The sequence below is a fragment of the Trachemys scripta genome, chromosome 1 (genome assembly GCF_013100865.1).
Source record: "Trachemys scripta elegans isolate TJP31775 chromosome 1, CAS_Tse_1.0, whole genome shotgun sequence".
NCBI classification, from domain to species: domain Eukaryota; kingdom Metazoa; phylum Chordata; order Testudines; family Emydidae; genus Trachemys; species Trachemys scripta.
In genome coordinates this window covers 5,931,310-5,954,774 of record NC_048298.1, presented here as the reverse complement: position 1 = coordinate 5,954,774, position 23,465 = coordinate 5,931,310, and the positions used below count along the sequence as shown (strand labels likewise).

The window sequence follows — 23,465 nt, the reverse complement described above, 5'->3', positions numbered from 1 at the left end:
CTGACTTCACCCAGGTGTGGAAGCCTGCTCCAGGCTCTCAGGTGATGCAGAGGGTGTGGATGTTCTGATTAACAGTGAATGATGCACGTCAGGAGGCCATTCCCTGCCTGTGCCCACGCGCTGGCTGTACATGCTGAGGCAAGGCGAACCGAGCGTGCATTGCTCCAGCGAGCGGGGAAGCTGTGTGACACGGACGCTTTGAAGGCATCAGCATGGCCGACCAGCTGACGGAGGGGCAGATCGCGGAGTTCAAAGAAGCCTTCTCGCTCTTTGACAAGGACGGGGATGGGTCCATCACCACCAGCGAGCTGGGGACCGTCATGCGGTCGCTGGGGCAGAACCCCACCGAGGCCGAGCTGCAAGACATGATCGGCGAGTTGGACGCCGATGGCAGCGGCACGGTGGACTTCCCCGAATTCCTGTCCATGATGGCGAGGAAGATGAGGGACACGGACAGCGAGGAGGAGATCCGGGAAGCCTTCCGGGTGTTCGACAGGGACAAGAACGGCTACATCAGCGCGGCGGAGCTCCGGCACGTCATGACCAACCTTGGCGAGAAGCTGACGGACGAGGAGGTGGACGAGATGATCAAGGAGGCTGACAGCAACAGCGATGGGCAAGTCAACTACGAGGAGTTTGTACGGATGATGACAGAGAAGTGAAGAACTGACTTTCCTGGTACCGCGTTCACTCATTCATTTGCTTCCTTTCACTGTAACCTACCTGTCAATGGTCCCTCCCCTCTTGCCCAAGGCCTATGCATGTCTCTGCTGCTCTGTTGGTTTCTTCCCCTGTATTCTATTACTTTATTCTAAAGACTGGCTGTGGCTTACCCTGCTTGTTAGCTAAGCCCTGTGGCTCATCTGAAATTTAGCGTCTCTGGTTACACATCTGGTTTATGCCTCTTGCAATAACTAGGTTTCCTTTAGACCAGGCGGCATCTGGCATTGGAGCCTACGTGTCCCAAGGACAGTCAGCAAATGGAGCCCGATCCTTCCGGCCCTTGACATCAGTGACTATCCCTAGGAGCAGGGATTCCTCAACCGGGCAGTGGTTTTACAGGATCCCGTCCTTGGCAATTTGCACAGTCTTTCAAGCCAGATCCAGACCCTGCTTCTGCCACTGGGTCCATGCAAGCAGAGCCTCACGCTGGGGCCGGACCCTGCTGAAGTCACTGGGGCTCCAGACAGGCACTAGGGTTCACTTGCATGGATATGGATGCAGGACTGGGGCTGTCTGCTCATTATTAGTTTTTAAAAGCGGACCAAGCCACAAATCTGTGTCTTGATCTGGAACTTCCTCCCCCCGGAGTTCTGGGACACCTGTTGTGAGGGTTGGGTTCACATCCACAGGCACTTGCCTAAGGGGAGTTTCATTGGGATCTTAGCTGGTGTCTGTCTGTCTGAGTTTGTCTTTGTGCAGCACAGAAGTGGGCTCTGCTGGGCTGGGTAGAAGAGTAAAACGCAGAGGCCAGATTCCATTCGAATTTGGACGCTAGACACCAGCGAACGTGAGCAAAGACGAGCTTTTGGACTCCCCTAAGAGTTGCTGATCCCCGAGCCAGCTGCTTGAATTGCAAAATGAGGACTGACTGCATGAGCGTCTATGGCACTTTTCTCCACGGCATTTGTGGCCAGCACGGGAATACACCTGAAAGAAATCTTTATACTGTTGGCACTGCCTCTGTCTTATGCCTGATGGTGCAAACCCTAAGGGAGGGGGAGATGATAGGCGAATAAGTTAGATGCTCATTTTCTCTCGGGGGTTATTTGCTTTTTAGGACACGGGAAATTTGGCAGTTAAGGATGCACACAGTAGATAGCTACATTGGCACTGTGAGTACAATTTGGGCGCCGCTGCAGTTCCCTACAGATGTCGGTGGTGGCACTGCCCTGTGGTCCATTCAAACGGTTATCACAACAGTGGGAAATGTAAAGCTCCAATACTACAAGACGGGTGTCTTGTTCGGGTACAGGGTTGGCCATTCAACCTGGGGCCCCAAGGAGAGAACGTCACAGTGGGATTCCCTGGGCTTTGAATCTCATGATCTAGGGTGACATTCCATGTGCAGATCACCACAAAAAGGCTTCTAAGTCAGGTCCCACTTGAACTCACAGGCCCTGATCCTGCAAACAATTATGCACAGGCTTTACTCACAATAGGACTTTGCTAGTCAATGGGACTAGTCGTGTGCTTAAAGTTAAGCCGGTGTGTAAATGTTTGCAGAGCGGGGTCGATAAGGCAAAACGGGATGTAAGTGGCACACAGGTCTCCATGGAGGCCTGGAAATTCACCCCCTGGGAACACCAGGAATGCTGCCGTAATCCTAATTACCTGCCCAGCTGATAGAATCCACTGTGTTCACCTTTTTTCTGTATACCGCCGGGCTTGTCCCAGAAAAATATTTCCTTCTCTTGTGTGTGTGCTGCTTCCATTTTCTGTAGCCGAAGGTTTTCGAAAGGATCCGCTTCTGGGGCAAGCTCCCCCTCCACTAGTCCACGTGGTAGCTTTGTTTTCCAATAAAAGAATGATTATTTGCTTCCAGAGAACTTTCAGTGCGTCCTTTTCTCCACTCCCATCTAGAACCCAGAAAAAGCGTTGATCGCGTGGTACTAAGGGTGGGCTCGGGCTGCAAACTTCAAGGCTGGAGCTTGGTTACCAGGCTGCTTGGGGTAGGCCCTTTGGCCTGAGGGCTGGGAGCCAGGAGCCAGAGTTGCCTGAGCCTTGTTTATTTCTACCAGTTCAATGTGGGTGTAAAATGCTACCGAAGCAGGATTTGCTGATGCAAATGACTACACATGGGCAAGGCAACAGTGATTCAGATCCCAGGAGTTCTTACGCTCACCTCCTCCACACTCTCTAGCTAGATAGCAATGCATCTGCTAAACAATACCCCATGGGCTGATTCCCCGCACCGCAAACACTGAGGGGGTTCAAAACCCGTATCTGTGGTTGGCAAATGGCCCCTCTCTTCATAATGAACCAAACCAAATGCCCAAAAGCCAAAGAGCCGCTAACTTCAGGGCGTCTGAAATCCAGATGCAGCTCTGGAGTTGGCATCGAGGTTCCATCCCCACCTTAGAACCGGGGGTTTGGGTTGGGGGCAGCCCTATATAAAACAGAAGGAGGAAGACTAGGGATGGAAGGTTTGATGAGTTCTTCAAAATAGGCTGGTGCACAGTTCCAGTTAACAGGGTGGAGTTCAGGGCACAGAATCATAGAAATGTGAGGTGGGACGGGACCTTGAAAGGTCATCTACTGCAGCCCCGTGTGCTGAGGCAGGACCAAATAAACCTAGACCATCGCTGACAGGTATTTATCCAAGCAGGCTGTCCTTGAACACCTCCAGTGATGGGGATTCCACAACCTCCTTTGGACGCCTGTTCCAGAACTTAACTATCCTTGCAGCTTCAAAGTTTTTCCTACTATCTAACCTAGTTCTTCCTTGCTGCAGATTAAGTCCATTTTGTCTTGGCCTACCTTGGGCAGACACAGAGAACAATTGATCACAGTCCCCATTATAAGAGCCCTTCACATATTTGTTATCAAGTCCTCACCTCAGACGTCTTGTCTCAGGACTAAACATGCTCCGTTTTTTTAGCCTTTCCTCACAGGTCAGGTTTGCTAAACCGTTTATTATTTTTGTCGCTGTCCTCTGGACTCTCCCATTTGTCCACATCTTACTAAAGTGTGACACCCAGAACCAGGAGCAGCAGAGCCTTCCCAAAAGTGGGTGGGCCAGGGCCCTGCCCCCTCCGTGGCTCTGCCCTGACCCTCCTTTCCCCCCCCAAAAAAACCCCGCCCCCCGGCCAAGCCAGAAGCCGGAGCAGGGCTGGGGAGCCTGGACCCTTCTACCTACCTGAGGTGGGGGACCCAAGAGCAGCCCCCGGCCCATGTCCCCCGCCCTCCAGGCCCCCCGCCCAGGACAGGTGGAGGGTCCGCGGCTCACACAGCTCTTACCCTGACCTGGCTCCAGCCGGGGGGCAGGGCCTTAGAGCCGCAGCTGGCCTATGGGCTCCAGCTGCTGATCTGGCCGGGGGGCAGGGCCTCAGGGAGAAGAGGAGGGGCAGAGGGTGGGGCCCATGGTGAAAAGTGGATGGGCCAGGCCCGTCCACTTTCAAAAAATGGGAGGGCCATGGCTCCCTGGTCCCTCTGTTCTGGCGCCACTGCCCAGAACTGGACACAGTACTGCAGCTGGACCTCACTAGCGCTGAGTAAAGTGTGACAATTACCTCCGGTGTCTGACATACGATACTCCTGTTAATACACCCCAAAACGATGCTAGCCTTTATCCAAACCGTGTCACATTGTGGACTCCTATTCAGTTAGTGAGCCACTATTACCCCCAGATCCTTTTCAGCAGCAGTTCTGCCTAGTCGGTGATTCCCTACCTTGGGTTTGCGCATAGGTTTTCCTTCCTAAATGTGGTACTTTGCACTTGTCGGACCAGTTCTGCAACTTGTCACGGTTGTTTTGAATTCTAATCCTGTCCTGCAAAGGGCTTGCAACCCCTCCCAGCTCGGTGTTAGCCACACAGTTTAGAAGCGTACTCTCCGCGCTAGTAAACAAGTCCTTAATGAAAATGTTGCATAGCACCGGACCCAAGTCAGACCCTTGCAGGTAGGTCATCTGAGTGTGACGGCAAACCATTTATAATCACTCATTGAGTATGGTCTTTCAACTGGTTATGCACCCACCTTATAGCAATTTCATCTAGACCACATTTCCCTTGTTTGCTTATGCGAATTCATGTGGGATTGGGTCAAAATTCTGACTAAAATCAAGATAAGAACATAAAAATGGCCATACTGGGTCAGACCAAAGGTCCATCTTGCCCAGTATCAGTGGCCAATGCCAGGTGCTTCAGAGGGAACGAACAGAACAGGTAATCATCAAGTGGTCTATCCCCTGTCGCCCATTCCCAGCTTCCGGCAAACAGAGGCTAGGGACACCATCCATGCCCATCCTGGCTAATGGCCATTGATGGACCTATCCTCCATGAACCTATCTAGTTCTTTTTTGCACGCTGTTAAAGTCTTGGCCTTCACAACATCCTTTGGCAAGGAGTTCCACAGGTTGACAGTGTGGACAATCTGTCTACTGCTCCCCCCCCCCCATCCCCGAGGCCTGAAAGCTGAAACAATCCCATGGAGAGAGCAGGCAAAGGTGAGGGAACAGACTGATGGAGATGCCATTCTGGTGAAGACCCATTCGTGTCATTTCTCTGACGGATACCAGGAGCACTGGTTAGGAGGAAAAGAGCAGATTGCAGCTAATCTGGTTTTGTGGTTAGGACACTGGCGGGAGATGCAAATTCAAGTGCTGGCTGCTGTACACAGGGGCTCTGGAGCAATTTTGACTGGAAGTCATTGAACATCACTGTAAAGCATGCAGTTGCTATTAGTACTTCAAGCCAGGGGGCACCACACCAAACACAGCCTTTACAAGGGCTTGTCCAGGATCTCTCACAGCCCAAGTGAGAATCACGGCCCTCCACCAAACAAGCCACTTTCCAGCTGTACAAGCTGGAGGGGTCCTGCTGCACCCACAGCACCCCTCGTTCCAGTGCTCCACGTCTGACACACTTCCTGTGAGGCCTTGCACCGGCCACTGAGGGGTAGCTTTTCAAATTCTCATGGTTGAGCTTGGAGCCCGTTTTTCCAAAGAGCTCAGCTCCCAGCATGCTGGCTGAACACTTTTGAAAACCTGGTCCTCATTCGCTCTGTGCCTCAGTTTCCCCCTCAGAAAGAGAAGGCTAATTATAGCAGACAGCCTCACCAGCCGGGTTAGGGCAACTTCATGCTTGTTTCCAAAGCACGCTGACACCTTCAGCGGAAAGAAACTATTGTTCTAATTATTGTTACCATAGGTGTAACAAGGGCAAATGACACTAGTCAGTAGCGGATCTGGGAGAGGAATAAGATCGGGAGAACAATTCCTTCTCAAGACGTTCCAAGCAGTTCATTTTCTCCTGTCCTCCCTGCTTGTAGAAGACAAAATAAAATCAATACTGATTATTACAATTAATATGGCACCCAGGCGCCCTACAGAACTAACTGGAAACAGACAACCATGCACAAAGGCATCACGCTTTTAACAGCCCTGGGAGGGAGCCGGTGACTTCAAACAACATGAAACTGGCAAACAACAAAAGCAAAATGCAGCAGCATGCCTGGCTGTGCGACGCATCCAGGGATTCGCCTCCCCTCCCCCAGGTACCCTATGCAGCTGGATGGGGGAGACAGAGGCAGAGTGGAACGGCACCAGATGTCCATGGGGTCCAGGCACTGAGGCAAACTGAGCAGCGCGGGGTGGCCGGGAAGGAATGCAGTGGGAGGCACGCTTTACAGCTCCTCCAGGGTGAAATTCTGCCCGTGCAAAGGGCCGGCGCAGAGTCTATGCATCGTGGGACTTAAGAATTGAGCTAGCCCTGTGGTGGGCCACTGGGCCAGTTCACCTTAAAGTCTAAGGGGGGATATGATAGAGGTCTATAAAATCATGAGTGATGTGGAGAAAGTGACTAAGGAAAAGTTATTTACTTGTTCCCATAATATAAGAACTAGGGGCCACCAAATGAAATTAATGGGCAGCAGGTTTCAAACAAATAAAAGGAAGTTCTTCTTCACACAGCGCACAGTCAACCTGTGGAACGCCTTGCCTGAGGAGGTTGTGAAGGCTAGGACTATAACAGGGTTTAAAAGAGAACTAGATAAATTCATGGAGGTTAAGTCCATTAATGGCTATTAGCCAGGATGGGTAAGGAATGGTGACCCTAGCCTCTGTTTGTCAGAGGGTGGAGATGGATGGCAGGAGAGAGATCACTTATGTCTGTCCAGCTCCTTTTAAAGTCCTTGAAATGATTCTCATCGAGTTCACTGGGAGCTGGAGCAGCAGTGTGGTCCCCTGGCTCGGGAAGGCAGCAGACCATAGAGTATAAACTAAGGGGTCTTCTGTATGGACAATTAGCACACGGCACACTGGAGTGTAAATCCACAGCGCACCAGCCTGCCGCGCGCTAACTGACCGCCTGACCGGGAGTAGTCCCAAAAGTCGAAATGTCCGTGGCACATCACGGTCAGTGCTACCAAGGGTCGTTCAAGGATCTCATGAAATCAGCCTCAGACCCAGGAAGATCTTGGTGGAAAATACATTACGAATGTAATTAACATCCTGATGAGAGAATGCTGGGAAACGCAACAGACCAAGGCGGGGGGGCATCCAAAACATCTTCCACAGAGGACTCAAATGGAGACTCTCCACTGCACAGGGCCTTTGCCGGCCAGCGGCACAGGGGCGAGGTGCACCCTGTGGGAATGTCAGTGTTGAGACCCCCAATCTGTTCTTCAGTGCTGGCCAAGAGGACGCGTTGGCTTTGGTGCTGTCTGGTCCGTTGTGCAGAAAGGCCTGAGTGGCACAGCTCAGACGGGGGTTAGGAGAAAAGGGAGCGCAATTTTCTCAAAAGACCCAGAGCCAGCTGCTATTCACCGTGTCCTGGGCTTGTACAACCCCTAGTGCAGTAGGGCTGCCGTGTGCTACCACAACACGAATAGGAAATAATAATAATCACTAGAGGGTCGCACACTTTGTTGCTTCTGCTGGCCGAACCCATTGCACACACCAGGAGCTGTTTGTCTCTCTGCGTTCCCCACCCCCCCGGGTGTCCCCTCCCGTCTCCCTCTATTTCAGGGACTCCCTGCAGCCCCTCCACCCCCATTCCTCAGACCCCCCCATTCTGCCTCTGTGGGCGCTCATTCCCCGCTTTCTGGCTATGCTCCCCATGCCTTCCTTTCATGCCTCCACATTTCCCCCTGCCACCCTATAGCAGGGCCCACTCTTATCTCCCCTCTGCAGGAGTTCTGTATGACCCCCCCCCCCCCCAGCAATTCCCTGCCATGCTAGGGGCTCTGTAAGCCCCCTAGGCCCCCGTTACTCTCCCAATCCCCCTTCCCCCCTATGCCAGGGTCCCTTACTCTGCCCTTTTCCCATGCCAGGGGTTCTGTGTGCACTCCTCTTATTTTCTTTCTTTCTCCTTTCTTTTCTTTCAGGATGCCAACATCTGAATCTCCAGGGGTCCTATGGCAGAGCCGAGATGGGGTGTTGCTGGGTTGGAAGGTGCTAACGGCCGCCATTAACTAGTTCTTTGATCTAGACAATGACAGAGGTGACTGAAGCTGCTGGCTCTGCTAATCAGATACCGGGGGCTCCGTGTGTCTCCCATTTCTCCCTTCCTGTTTTCCCCTGACGTTCACTCAAATCCAAAAGGTTCCTCCCCCGGATGGCTGGGACACTCCCTGAAATTTTGCAATCGATTGGAGGCGGTGTTCAAGGTATCATGTCCCACGGTCCAGACAGACAGTGAAATACATAGAGTGAGAGTCAGGGGAACTGACCTGAACAGCTAGGGAGGAATAAACTGTCCACACTGGGAGGGATCCGGGAATAGCTCTGTCCAGGTACATTCACACCTTGCCTTATTCTGGAATAACTTCTCCCTGGAGACAAGCCCTCAGGCCTCACAAGCTTGGTCAACAATAACACGCAGGCCTCTCTTAGCGTAGCTCTGTTCCCTCACAGCGATCTGCCTTAACCACCTAACTGCTCCCTCGCCCACCAGCTGCTTGGTGGAGCAGACAGCGGTGCCTGGCTGCCTCGTGAAGCCGGTGCTCGCACAAGGCAATCGGCCTCGCAATGACATGTCCCCCACGGTGCTCTGAGTGCTCCAGCCCCAGTGGGAATAACCTTCTGCTCCCTCTCAAAGTAAAGAGCTGGTGTAACCCACACACCTGCTGGGTGTGGTGCTCTGACCCCTCTAGTGGCACCGAGAACGCTTAATGAGAGTCTGCTACAGCCTTAGCTAGGGGCCAGGTGGCTTTTAGCTCATGCATTTAGCTTCAGAGGTCCCAGGTTTAATCCCACCTACTGACGACCAGGGTCTGTTGGTGTTACACTTGCAAGGGCGGGTGCGGTGTCAATGAAAGCTGAACTGACCAGGCTGGAATACAGCCAGGGGGAAATCTGGATCCCGTTCAGGCCCCGTCCTGCCTCCCAACAGCCATTGAGTGTGCAAGGCATGCAGGGGGCAGAGCTTTACTGTTTGCAATGGAAGCGATGGCTAAGGAGAAAGGCCTGAGCCATTTTTTGACCGTTGGCGTTGTGGGCACTCGTGTTTGCCTTTCTCTCCTGCGCGCACACGTCCTGTTCCAGCTTTCTCGGCTCCTGCCTGGACAGGATCCGGCACTTAGATAATGAAGAGGGTGTGGATGGTCTCATTTCTCTCCATGACTCAATGTGCACCAATGAAAAGTGTGAACCGTGTATTGCTCTCCGTCTCCAAGCCGTTGTTTCATCCCTGGGCAAGGGAGTCACAGGAGACTTCCCCACGGCTTGGCTATCTGCAAACTGCAAGGAGAACTGAGTGCAGGTTGTTTTGGTGAGCACGGAGGCACGGACGCTTTGAAGGCACCAGCATGGCCGGCCAGCTGACGGAGGAGCAGATCGCGGAGTTCAAAGAAGCCTTCTCGCTCTTTGACAAGGATGGGGATGGGACCATCACCACCGGTGAGCTGGGGAGCATCATGCGGTCGCTGGGGCAGAACCCCACCGAGGCCGAGCTGCAAGACATGATCGGCGAGTTGGACCCCGACGGCAGCGGCACAATTGACTTCCCTGAATTCCTGTCCACGATGGTGAGGAAGATGAGGGACACGGACAGCGAGGAGGAGATCCGGGAAGCCTTCCGGGTGTTTGACGAGGACGGGAAAGGCTACATCACCGTGGCGGAGCTCCGGCACGTCATGACCAACCTCGGCGAGAAGCTGACGGACGAGGAGGTGGACGAGATGATCAAGGAGGCCGATGCAGATAGCGACGGGCGAGTCAACTACGAGGAGTTTGTGAGGATGATGGCCTCAATGTGAAGATGTTTCCTACTGAACATGTTCAATTTCTGGTGCAGGAATCAGAGCTTGGCTTCTAGCTTGCCCGCAGAAGCCAAAGGACTGTGGACGTTACAGACACTTGAACTACAGCATATGTATTTCCTCCGTGTGTGGGAGGCAGTCTAAATCCGAGGGAGGCACGGTCACTTCGCAGTTCAAGGGAGGGGGGAGCCCTGGCTTCTAGTCCTAACTCTGCCACTAGTTTACTGGGTAGCCTTTGAGTTTCTTCACCGCTCCACGGTGTTTTGTTTTCACCGCTTGTACAAAGAGGAGAATACTGTGTACCCACCTCTGTTAGGTGGCTGTGAGAACCTGAAATGGAAGAAGTTATATATGTGCTATTATTATAGGCCTTTTCCTCCCTTTGTCTTACGATCCCTGCCCTTGTTTGCAAACATTGCTTGTGTTTTACGCTGGCTCCTGTCTCTAAAGTTAACTTGGGGGGGTCACACAGGGGAATAGCTGGGGTCCGGTTCAGGCCCAGCCACACTCAACGGTGGATTTCAACTCCATCAAAGGCAGTTGTCTGAGGGGACTCAACAGGCGCCCAGATACCATGGCGACGAGTGCAGCGGAGTAATCCGAACGGCATCGTGAGATTAGCAGGTGCATGAATGCCAGACGGTGTGTGTCCCGTCTCTGCATTCTGGCAGGCTGGAGCAAAGCTATTGCTTGTAAGTGGGGGGGGGGCAGATAGACTTCAAATGCTGGCTCTGGTAATAGCTGGAGATCCCTCCTGAGAATATTTCCTGGCCGAAAGGCTCAACCAGGGTTTGAGCTTTCACAGGAACTCTCTCTGGGGTCAGAAACGTCCCCTAAAGAAATCTATGACGTGACGGTGAGCCCTTCCTCTGATTCCTGATGGGGCGTGGATCTCTAGGGAGCGGGAATGGAGGAGGAATAAGGCAAAGGTTCAGGATTTAGTTCTCATGGACACTACTTTAAATTCAGAGTTGCTCCACTAAACTCACTCCGGTATGCCAGTAGAAGAAAGCTCACAGAACAACTCCCCCTAGGGTGACCGGATGTCCTGATTTTTTGGTCTTTTTCTTATATAGGCTACTATTACCCCCCGCCTCCTGTCCTGATTTTTCACATTTGCTGTCTGGTCACCCTAACTCCCCGCCCCTTTTTTCCCCCTTCTTGTTTTGTTTGATCACTTTGGGCCAAATTCTGCTCTTAGTTACACCAATAAAAACCCAGACAAATTCCACTGATGCAAATAGATTTACATCCGTGTAGCTGAGAACGGAACTGGGGCTTTAATGGGACATGGAAAGTTTTTTAAACACAGCACGGGCAAAACATGCAGATAAATCAATCCCTGGTACATATCTGGGTACAAGATAGTCCTTTACTTCAGGCCCTTTGCAACTGGCTCCGTTCTGTTGACTCGGCAGGCCGTGTTCCCATAAATATTGTGTAACAATACAAAATTTAAAGTCAGACATTTGCCAAACAGGTGTAACCCCCCCAGACCTCGATACAATTTTTAAATCTCCTACCAGAAAACGTTTCCTTCTGTTGTTCCTGAGCCGCTGACAAATCAGCTGAGATGTTTAGCTTCAAAGGAATCTGCTTAGGACACAGTTGGCCTCAAATTCATTCCAAATTATAGCCTCATTTCAATAAATAATTCTTTTCCCTTCTCTCCTGCAACCCCCTTTTAATCGTCTGTTTTATTCCCCACCTGCTTGCAATCAGAAAATGACATAAAAGGAAAGGCTGAAAGCTAGGTCTGGCTGGAAACTAGGGTTTGAGAGCAAAGACACGGGTCAAGATATCCAAAACCGGGTAAAGTTAACTGCTTAAATCCTCAGCTAAATCCTTAGGTGTCTAAATAAGTAGCCTGATTTTCTGTGGTGTTGGACATTGAAGTCAGTAGAAGGTGCTCGATGCTCAGCATTTTCGAAAACCAGGCCACTTATGTAGCCGCCTAGAGGTGGAAGTAAATGGGAGTTAGGTGCCTAAATACCTTTGAGGATCTGGGCCTTGGAGCCTAACTTTAGGCAGCCATTTTGGAACATCTTGGCTACAGGCCTGTATGCTGGTTCCATTGCAGTCAATGGGGGTTTGACAGCACAGGAGAATTTACCCCAACGAAACCAGCCTAAGCAGAGTATGATCTGAGCAAGAGGAAATAAGCACAAGTGTGGGGCCAGGAGGTACAAAGGAAGACAAGGGTTGTCCTAAGGCATGGAGAGAATCATGCAGCAGCCTTTCACCAATGTTTGTCAGAGGGAATGGGAAGGAGCCGATTTTAGGTCTAAAAATGTTTAAATGGATACAATGTTGCCAACTCTCACAATGTTATCACAAGTCTCACCCAATTTGGTGGGTTTCTTAAAGCCCCAGCTCCTGGAGTCATGTGACTATATGACAATCCCTGCATTCTGTTTAAATATAGATATATATATTCTAGCCCTTTTGGTTGCAGAGAAAATCTTTAAAATGTGACCCGAGTGACCCTCAAAGGTTTCAGGAACAGAAGGCAAATAACAAGAACACCACATTTGTTGTCAACTCTCATGATTTTTAAGCCAATCGCTTGAGTTTGGGGGCATGACTCATGATTTTTGAACACTTTAGATAGATAGATAGATAGATAGATAGATAGATAGATAGATAGAGGGGGTGTATGGGGATAGATAGATAGAAGGGGTGTATGGGGATAGATAGATAGATAGATAGATAGATAGATAGATAGATAGATAGAAGGGGTGTACAGGGGATAGATAGATAGATAGATAGATAGATAGATAGATAGATAGATAGATAGATAGATAGATAGATGGTACAATTTTTGTTTCAAGACCCAAAACAATGCAAATCTAACCCAGTATGGGCTTTGGTTACAACCTGGAAACTCAAGCCAAGTTCACTTGTGCAATAACCCTGGCCCCATTTTCAAGCCAACCTGAGTTAATTGATTGTTTGTCACTGAAAGTAAGTGACACCCCTAGGCACTCCGGAGTGACTTCTCCTGGCATTTGGGAGGATTGCTGAAATGCAGGGAGAGGCTGTTGTTGTTTTAATCCCAATAGCCTGTGTGAACTCCGGGATTTGCCAGGGCTCCCAGGTTCATCTCTCTTCTTTAACATTCGCTATTCTGAAAATAGACTCATCGCCTATCCTCCACCCTGACCGCCCCCCCCAAAAAACCCTGAGCAATAAACTGCATAGGGATGAGATTAATGAACCCCCCCCCCCCATGCATTCACAAACACTCTTCCCCAGTTTTAAGCCCCCGCTGGGATCTGCTAGGATTATACGGAGGAAGTTCACATTTTCTGGCTCCTAGGTATCTATTTTCAGCATAAAACAAACACAGCCAGCGCCTGTTTTCCCACCAGCATTCCACTGCCCGAGCACGAGCCTCCAAGCCCTGTAGCTCCCGGACTGGAAGGAAACACCATCAGGAAGTGAGTGAAGCGATAGGAAAAATCAGAAAGAGCTCCTAAGGCGACCCAAACACCCCTTGAAGTACCTGGACTGAACGTCCAGCCCTGCTGCATACAGAATAGTTAGGCGTTACATTGATCAGCACCTTTCATCTCGGCATGGCTGAACATTTTGCAAACGTTGGGCCTGATGCACGCACCACATGCTCTGTGCTGTCAGGGGCAGCCGTGGATACCTCCCGGGGGTGGAGTGGGGAGGGGGAGAGCTGTGATCTTCTTCCAGGTGTGCTTTGCACTGCCAAGGCCTGTGACATGCAGCAGATTCCAGGGGCTGAGTCAAGCCCATTCATCAGGACTGCCAGCCCCCTCTCTTCTCCGCGAGGCATGTGACATTATACCCAGTAAACAACGGGCCTGAAAGGAAAGGAATGTGGCGGCCAAGAGATAAACCGTGGCCCACTCACAGGCACCAGGCTGGTTCTGATTTCGCTGGCAGCGCCCGTGTAAATCAGTTGGAGCTCCGCTGCATTCCATGGTTTTACCCTGGTGTCTAAGGGACGAGGCTGAGAGTTGGAAGTGGCAGGTCCCATTTTTAAAGGGGGGGATATCCTCGTTTTCCCCATTGGAAGCCCTGTGGCAGCCAGCCAGTCCTACCCAAGCAGCGCTGGGGCTGGGGTGAACAGTCCCAGCGGAAGGGGAAGCCATGCAAAGCTCTTGATGCAGGTCTATAGACAAGGGGGCAAACTCGGCCCAGCTGCGACTGCTGCCGTCAGGGGAGCTGCACCAGGGGTGAATTTGGCCCCTGGATAAAGCGGCATACAGACACGTCTCTGGCTGGAGAAGGGAGAATGCACTAGCTGGGCTGGGAGGTTAGGGCCAGGAAACAGAAGGCTGGAGTCTCAGGGTACGTCTGCCTTGGAAGGTGTGATTCCCAGCTTGCACAGACGTATTACCATTAGCTCTGCTCAAGCCAGCAGGCTAAAAATAGCAGTGGAGCCAAGGTAGCAGGGGCGGTAGCTCCGGCAGGCTGCCTGATGAGGTACCCAGGGGATCGGAGTGGGTTTGCACTCAGGTAGGGTTACCAGATGGCCGGGAGCTCCCAGACATGACCGCTTTGTCAGTGTCTGCACTCCGGCCGGGTGGATTTTTGAAATGAGTCAAAGTCAGGGAGGGTGTGTGTGGGGGGGTTTGCAGAGCAGATGTTGCAGTTCAAAAAGAGCCCTGATTGGTCCGCTTCCTGATTGGTCCCTGCCCTGCCGCTGGTTGGTCCATTCCCCTTCAGCCCCAGCTCCCACACCAGGGAGAGGGCCGCACAGGGAGGTGCTGATGATGGCTGGCGCTGGGTCCTGGGCATGGGCAGCACGTGAAGCGCTGGCTAGGGGAGGCTAGCCCCCAGCCCCGCCCCTTCCACCTGAGGCCCCGCCCCTTCCTCACCCCACCCCACCCCGCCGGAGCCCAGAGCCCCCCTACCGCGGCCACTGGCCCCTGTCCCAGGCTAGCGCCCCGGGCCCGGAGCACCGGGAGGGCAGATGGCACAGAGCGGGAAGCAGGGGGAGGGCCTGGAGGCAGAGCATGGGCGGGGCCACGCCTGGCTGTTTGGGGAGGCACAGCCTCCCCCAGCCTATGATACCCACAGTCCATGGTCCTGGGCTTGTGTCAGGGGCCCTGCCACCGTGACAGGGAGTGACACTGCCCCCTACACCTCCAGTGAGTACCCCCTACAGCACCTCCCAAATACCCCTCCCAGTACACACACAACCCCCTCCAGCAGCCCCATGTATCTGCTCCAGTACTTCCCCAGTACACACACCCCTGGTACATCTCCCAGTACACACACACCCCTTCTGCACCCCCCAAATACCCACCCCCGCCCCCCCCCCTGTATCCCCCCCCGCTCCCCCCCCCCCCCCCAGTGTCCTCTTTTTGGCACCTGAAATATGGTAACCGTACACTCGGGTGACTAACCTGATCTGCTGCCCATGCTACCCTGCTGCACTGCTCTTTTTGGCCTGCCAGCTCAAGCGGGCCTAGCGCCTACCTGGGATTCACACCTTCCATCACGCTGCTCCTTAGCCCGGGACAGGAACAGGGGTGCTGCAGCTAGAGGTGCCAGGGTGGCTTGAAGTGATTTCCATCGTATGCAGGGTTTGGGTTTGGCTCAATGGCTCTCAGCACCCCCACTATACAAATTGTTCACTGGACAGGGACCGTGTGGAGTGGGGGGCTTGAAGAAACCTTCGTGTTCCTCATATTCTGAGGCTGTACAGGGGGCTGCCCAACCTTTGGTCTATTTTAGAGCAGCCTCAGAGCTGCTCTAACTTGGGCTCTATATGGCCTCCTATGGGTCCTGGGAAGCAGCGGGTAGCCATAGTGCAGTGCACTCCAGCCACCTCCCTGAAGCACCCCTGACCTGCCCCCTACACGAGGGGCTGGGGGAAACAGGTCAGTTCAGAGCTTCTATGCCGGCTCTACCAGCCAGGGAGGCTCATTTTAAGGCCCCTTTGTGCTTAAGGCCCTTAGCGTAACTGAGACTCAGACCCAACTTGTATGTAGACTCTAAAAGGAGGCCATTTCTGTAGCATGCCCACCTGCGTGGGCCCATCTCCTCCCTATGTCTGTCAGTGCCCCTCCCAGGTCAGCCGGAGGCGATTGCCCATGATCCGGAGCTAGGCATGCCACCACCACAGTGGTCCCAGGACAGCCCCCGGCCCGCTGGCCTGAGGGTGAAGCCAGGCTGTGTTCGTCTCCTCAGTCCGCGTCCGACGTCCTGGGACGTGGGGGCTCTGCAGCTCCGAGCCAGCCCTGGTTTGAATTAACGACGCGAGCGGCTGTTGCCGGCTCATGTTACCGTGTGCGATATGAGCTAGGTCTGTGCTCAGCCGTGCAAATCCTTCGAAATCTGAGCCCTCAGCAGCCTGCGGGCGAGTCGGGGTGGGGGGAGGGAGAGCAGGAAATGGGGCGCGGGGAGTCCCCTTGTTTTAAACTCCTGGCTCCCGCCGACGAAATCCCCCTCTGATTTATGGCCTGTGACAAAGCTAGGGAGGAGGGAGCTACCCCAGGGTTGACTTTGGCCCATCTGGCTCCGGCCTCCCATCTCCCGCCTCCTGCAGGACCAGCTGTGGCTGCCGGCGCCAGGTGGGTGCGGTGCCGGGCCCCTGAAGGTGTTCAGAGGGCGGGGGCCTCCTGATCTCTGTCTGGGCGCCAGCCCCGGGCTGCTCCTCATGCCAGCGTTTCGTGCTGGGGCAAGAAAGCAAAACAAGCGGAGCCACCTCGCGGCGTGTCAGTGGGAGTCTGGGAAGCTGCCCAGGGCAGGCAGAGATCTAGCTCCTTTTCCTTTTATCTGCCGCGTCCTTCGGCTAAAGGCCAGCTGAATTCTGCACTGGCCACGGCTTCCTGGATAACCCCCAGGGATCCCTTGATCTATCGCCCACTGACTGTGCTGTCTAGGCCAGGGTGCATGCAGCTCTCCGGCCTGCAGGCGTGGACGGCCACGGCCAGGTATAGATTAGCAAGGAGACATGCTGAGTGACACTAAAGTACTTCCTTAGAGTCCAGGAACTGCAACAGATCCAATGGGACCCAGAGAGAAAGGTCCCCTTTCGCCATGAATGGGGCATCTCTGCCAGTTCCGCCAGTGCTTCCCCCTCTGCCAAAACGCATCCCCTCCCCTCTCATCTGGGTTGATTTCAATGGACATTAGACGCCTGAATACCTTTGAGAATCCGGGTCTAGGCTCGCTGTGCCTCCACTTCCCATCCATGCCATGGGGATAATAGCCCGGCCCTACCTCTCAGGGAGGGGGGCGGGTGGTGATAAATGCATGAACGATTGTGAGGTGCTCACTAAGGGGGACAAATATGTCTCATAGACTTGAAGGCCAGAAGGGACCATCACGATCACCGAGTCTGACCTACTGCTCATCGCAGGCCACAGAACCTCGCTCACCCACTCCTGTCACAGAGCCCTAACCTTTGGATGAGTTCCCGAACTCCTCAAATCTTGAGTGAAAGACTTCAAGTTAGAGAGAATCCACCATTTACTCTCATTCAAACCAGCAACTGGCCCGTGCCGCACACTGCGGAGGAAGGCGAAAAAGCCCTCTTAGAGAGAGCCAGGTATCATCAGCACATGGGCGAGACTGCTGCCCCAAACAGCCAATAGTCTCCCCTCCTGGCTTTACATCCTCCTGGAGCAGGAGGGTGGCTCATGGGAGCCCCATGTGCCCAGGATTCCCCAGGGAGGAAGAGCAGCTGCCCAAACCTAGACAGAGAGCTAGGAATGGACCCACTGAAGGACCGTTCCATCCGCTCGGGCAAGGTCCCCTCGGGGCCAGTGACTTGGAAGTCAGTGGAGCAATGCTGATGTACATCACGTGGGGATGTTGATCATCAGGGAGAGTTAAGGTTAACAGTCCATAGGTATTTCGGGAGAGGAATTATTTAGGGTGGCCCAAGGACGGGGCAACTCAAGGTAAATGGGACGAAATTGAACATGGGTAATTGTAGACAAAATATCAGGGAATATTTTATGACAGTGAGATCTACCGTACTAGACTGGGAGATCTACCGTACTAGACTGGGAGATCTGCAGTATTAGACCAGTGAAAATGGTAGAAGCCTCATCTCTTAAGTCATTTAAAACTAGATTGTACAGAGAGCTGGGGAATATACTAAGGGAACAATCTACTGACGGCATAAAGCAGGGGAGGAGAGACCAGAGTAGGTGATCTAACGGGTCTTTTCCATCTTTCATTTCTGATTGCACGTAAGTTATTTTCTAACTGGAGAGATACTGTCGCCACACCAGTGTCTACTGTCCTAGCTGTGCTTTTGAACTAAAATTCGCCCCTGTGCAAGGAGTCAGCACCACTAAGCACTATGGACCGGTAGGATTTGAGTGGACTTGTGCTGGCCCTCTGCAGAAGGCTGAATTTTACCCTTGGTTATTTGTATGCACCTACCTCTAGAAAATAAAGACAGGATTTGCCTGTGTGAACTAAGCAAGAGGCTCATGCACGACTATTGTCTTTAGGAGCCAGAAAAGCCTCAACGTTTAGACCTTCCATAAATATAATTATTAATGGGACATTTTTGCTGCAAAACTGCACCTTTTATTTTTAGGCCTGACCTTTTATCCCTCTCTCTTTCTATTCCGGGGATGTTTAATTACCAGAGTTTTCTGACCTGGCTTATTTTGAATTGTTTTTCTTCTCGATGACCTTTAATGATTCCCAGCAACTCATGCTAACTGTGAGCAAAAGTGGTCCAAGTCCAAGGAGCTCTCGGGGTTGTTTTTGGTGGCACCAGCCCAGGCGAGGAGGTTGACTTGTGCTCTCTGCTCTGGACATGCTAATCCAGTAAGGAGCCGAAAAGGGAAACAGATTGTTTGCTTGATCTGGGGAGCGCTTTGTGTTTTCAAAGAGCCGTATTAGAAAGATCAGCCCTGCCAGGGGACTCACGCCCTGAGTCTATCTGCCATGGGTATTCACCTCTCCAAGTTGTGCTCCTCAGCGTTATCGGCCTAATGCCTCAGAAAGCCACTCCCCACGCTACATCCCTGCCTTCAGAATCCCCACCTTAGCCCCAGATTTCCTTGGATTTCCCAGTCTGCCCGTCTCCGACTTTTGGACTATAAGCTCTGTGGGGCAGGGACTGTCCTTTCATTCTGTGTTTGTGCAGCGCCTAGCACAGCGGGAGCCTGGGCCATGACTGAATGAAGAAGAATATTCAGAGTGAGATTCCTCACTCTCCGTTCTCACCAGGCCTATTGGCATTTCAATCAGCTAACACTACTGCAGCTGAGGGTCCCCAGGCCGTCTGCAGCCACCACGCGGCAGCTTGCTGGAGCCAGCAGGAAGCATGGGCCGGTGGACCCTACCTCACCACAGACACCACCCACAACGCTCCTGATTGGAGGAGACGTCCGGCCTCTCCGATTGGCTCAGATGCACTATTTAAGCCTGAAGAAGGCACAGGAAGTTCTCCGAGCAACTAGGTAGATGTCTGGCTGGCTGCTACATTGGACTCTGCCTTCTTGCGTGATGCTTGAGTGCTGCCTTGTTCCATATCCCTGCTTCTATACCCCACCCCTGGCTACTAACTCGGGCTCCAGCCCTTGGCTTGGTTCTTGACTCTGGCTCTGTCACCCGGCTCAGGTCCCTGGCTCCTGACTCCAACTCTGACCAATAGGTCTTACCGCCCACATCCCAGTCCATGACAGCAGCCCTGAGGTGATCCTGCAAGGTCCTGAACAGCACCAGCCCAGCAAAACATCTCATGCCAGTAACCCCATTGGTTTACCTCCACCATCCCCCTAACATCCGACCACGCACACAGCATGGGGACTAGGCACACAGCAGAGGCAATGTGTGTGAAAGACTGATCAGTAAACCCCTGGCCTGTGGCTTATCTACACTCCTTATCGTCAAAGCACTCCGTGGCCTGGGCCCAGGATCTCCAAAAGATCATCTAAAGCTCCAGCGCGAAGACCCTGGTCAATAACTACGCTCTTCTGGCATAATGGACTTTATCCTGACGGGAGTAAAGCTCATCAGTACAGGAGACAGACCCTTCTCCAGGGGCGATCTGAGACTGTGGAATGAGCTCCCCAAGAATTAAGAACCATCACAAACCTCACCCCCTTCCGTTCCAAGTGCAAGATGCATGTCTTTGCCCTGCCTTCTCTAATATAAACACATAGCAACGGGTATATTTATTAACTACCAAGACACTATACTGCACACGCCTCTCCTCCTGGGGAGAGGATAAGAGAACAAACAATGCATGACAGATGTTAGTCAGGTTGCTTAATGTACTAGTGGAAATGCTGGATATGATGGTGATCAGTATGGTATGAGAACCTGTAGAGAAGAGAAGAGAAGAGAAGAGAAGAGAAGAGAAGAGAAGAGAATGGTGACTGTATCAGATGTAGTTCCAGCGAATAAGGGGAAGAGTGGATCTAATCTCTCTCTGGAGTCCATCAGCAGCTCTGGAATTGTCTATCTTAGATACTTCCCTGACCCCATCACCATAGCATGAGCTCCATGCCATCTCTAACATATTTATCTTCACAAAGCCTACAAGGCAGGGCTTTGCTGTTATCTTCAGGGTACAGATGGGGACCTGAGGCACCAGAGGGTACATCTACACTGCAAAAAAACACCCACGGCTGTGAGCCTCAGAGCCTGGCTCTATGCACTTGGGCTCATGCTACAGTGCTAAAAATAGCCATGTAGACGTTGCTGTTCATGTTTTGAGACTCAACCCCTCGGGCTCTGGCGTGGGACCTGAGACACACTGCCACAGAGGTAGATGTACCCAGCGAGACTCAATGGACATCAATAGGCATTAGGTGCCTAAATACCTTTAAAAAGCAGGGTCTCAAACCCATGTTTCCTGAGCAATAGGCTTCTGCTCTAACCACCAGACCAGCCTCCCCCCTTGGTCTTGACTAGCATGGTGAAGGGCTCAGCATAAGAACCTTCCCAGACAGGTTTCTGTGGGGTGGTGGAGTCCTTCCTCCGACAGGCCCAGCGTTGTCCCCAAGGCCTTGGATTCTGCCGTAACCATCTGCCGGTGGCAGGCCCGGGAGTGCTGCATAAACAGCTCCATTGCTTAGAGCAGCCAGAGAAGGGAGCCGATCGCTTCCCCCCATGCCTGAACCACAGCCAGCAGCGGTTCCTGTAAACGGAAAAGGGACACCAGCCCAGTTCTGCCTCCCTGCCTGCGACGGAGCCTGCCAGCGAGGCCAGGTCCCAGGACAGAGCAATGAACGGCAAAGGAAGGTGTTAGCCTTGCTTGAAAATCACGTGGGTCCTGGTCTGGGGCGTTGCCCAGGGATGTGGACATTGGCGCTGGGGCCCGGAGCCGTTTCCAAAGCAGCAGGATGTTAATCCCCTTCCCACTCCTCATGCAGCAAGCCAGCGGAGCAAAGCAGGAACTGGCCGCAGCAGCGAGTGTGAGGAGAGCCAGCTGGCCGGGCTGCTGGCAGAGCATAATTGCTTAGATCTCTAACATTTGTGCTGCTAATTACTGCCAGGTCAGACCCCAGGTCTGGATTGTGCAACTGCCACCTGCTTGCAGCTCTTACCGGAAGTTACTGCTCTGCAGGGCCGAAGAGTCAGGCCCCTCATCCACCCCTTATTGCTGTGGAAGAGCTGAGTCCCGTACTCTGGGCTCCCCGGCCCCTCATTGCCCCTTGTCGCAGGGGAAGATTTGTGTCCCATACTCTTGGCCCACCTGATAGCTTGGAGGGCGGAGAAAAATAATTAGTAACATGTCCCATCTTCCTAGGATCTTACAGTCGTCGAAATAAGCTACGCTCACAGCCATGCCCATCCAGGCAATGAGATAAATGTCCCCATGTTATTGTCCCCACGTTAAGGATGGGGAGGAAGGATGGTCCCATGATTAGGTCACTAGCTGGGGACAGAGAAAGACTGTTTCAATGCCCTGCTCTGCCACAGGCTTCCTGTGTGAACTTGGGCGAGACACATAGCCACTCTAGGCCACAGTTTCCCCATCTGTAAAATGGAGATAATAGCACAGGCCCACCTCACAGGGGTGTTGTGAGGATAAAGGCAGTGAGGTGCTCAGATACTGTGGTGCTGGAAGGCATATGAGTACCTCTGATAAATAAATGGAGAAACGGAGGGTATTTCTACATTGGAGCATGGGGGGGGGGGGGGGGGCGTAATCTCCAGCTCAGGCAGACACAGCAACATGCTATAAATACCCTTGTAGCCAAGTGGCAGGAAGGGGCTAGCTGCTCCAAGGACAATCTCCTCTGAAATCCTAGATATGTACGAGGGGCAGCTAACCCAAACAGCCATGGCTACGCTGCTGGCTGGGATGATTTAGTTGGGGATTAGTCCTGCTTTGAGCAGGGGGTTGGACTAGATGACCTCCTGAGGTCCCTTCAACCCTGATAGTCTATGATTCTATGCTTTGTAGTGCACGAGCTCAATAGAACTAGCGTGGGTATGTCTACCCAAGCTGGAAATTACAGCGCTAGCGCCAGTGTAGAAATATCCCCTGTTTGAGAGGGTAAGGGATTTGCCCAAGGCCATAGAGGGAATCAGTAGCAGAGCCAGGGATCTCATTTTATATTAAGGCTCCATCATTTGTGAGCAAACCCAACAGATCAATAGGCTGCTTCTTGCTAGAGCTCACTGTCATTTTTCTAATGAAGATTTTTCCCAGTGAAATGTGGGATTCCCCCCCAAAATCTACATTTTCTCCAGGAAAATGCCCACGCCAACGCCATGTTCCAATTCTTCGGGGGGCCAATTCAAAACGAAGCGTTTCATTTCGGAAACGTCGACGTTCCGGAACTCAGCGTTCCGCCTGGGTCAAAAAACCGCAGCATGGCTGGTGCCGACATTTCCCAATCGCAACATTTTGGGGGACTTCTCGCTCCAGGAACATTTTCCATCTTTTGACCTTTTGTCCCGTTACAGGACAAAACCCAGGATTGAAATGTAGGAGTTTCCTGTGGGACAGCAATTCCATTCTTCGAACAAAGAAGAAGAGGAGTACTTGTGGCACCTTAGAGACTAACAAATTTGTTAGTCTCTAAGGTGCCACAAGTACTCCTGTTCTTCTTTTTGCGGATACAGACTAACACGGCTGCTACTCTGAATTCTTTGAACAGTTACTTACTACTGGGGCCGATAACCTTCTATAACACCTTCTCCCAAGTTGCTTATTACCCTGGGGGAGTGATAGCTCAGTGGTTCGAGCATTGGCCTGCTAAATCCAGGGTTGCAAGTTCAATCCTTGAGGGGGCCACTTAGGGATCTGGGGCAAAATCAGTACTTAGTCCTGCTAGTAAAGGCAGGGGGCTGGACTTGATGACCTTTCAAGGTCCCTTCCAGTTCTAGGAGATGGGATATCTCCATTAATTATATTATTACCATACAACATGTACTGCTCCTGTCTGCAACATGTATAAACCATCTGTAAATGGAACTTTAATATAAAGCATGTCTGACTACGTGTAGAACTCAATGCTCCATAGTTATACTCCCAGATTTCCTCAGCATACAGAGAGCACTGGGGAGGTCACTTTCCAATCACTGCCTGGCTTTACCAGTGTCAGTAAAGTTTCCCAGTTGGATCTCTAAGGC

At 52.3% G+C, this 23,465-nt stretch overlaps 1 protein-coding gene across 1 annotated transcript; it reads left to right on the top strand.

Annotated features, from left to right (window-relative positions):
* Positions 1–120: 120 nt before the first annotated feature.
* LOC117874246 (calmodulin-like protein 12) lies at positions 121–9,917 on the top strand. Its single transcript, XM_034764170.1, has 4 exons — positions 121–634; positions 4,500–4,522; positions 9,336–9,353; positions 9,460–9,917. The coding sequence occupies exons 1-4, from the start codon at positions 213–215 to the stop codon at positions 9,915–9,917; spliced, it is 921 nt and encodes a 306-aa protein (XP_034620061.1). The 5' UTR covers positions 121–212.
* The last annotated feature ends 13,548 nt before the right edge of the window (positions 9,918–23,465 follow it).

Excerpts from the sequence above, each read along its gene's own strand:
- LOC117874246 (XM_034764170.1), top strand. The coding sequence starts at position 213 with ATGGCCGACCAGCTGACGGAGGGGCAGATCGCGGAGTTCAAAGAAGCC. Across the intron at positions 635-4,499 it reads GGGCAAGTCAACTACGAGGA|GGCTTGCAACCCCTCCCAGC; the intron begins GTTTGTACGGAT and ends TGTCCTGCAAAG.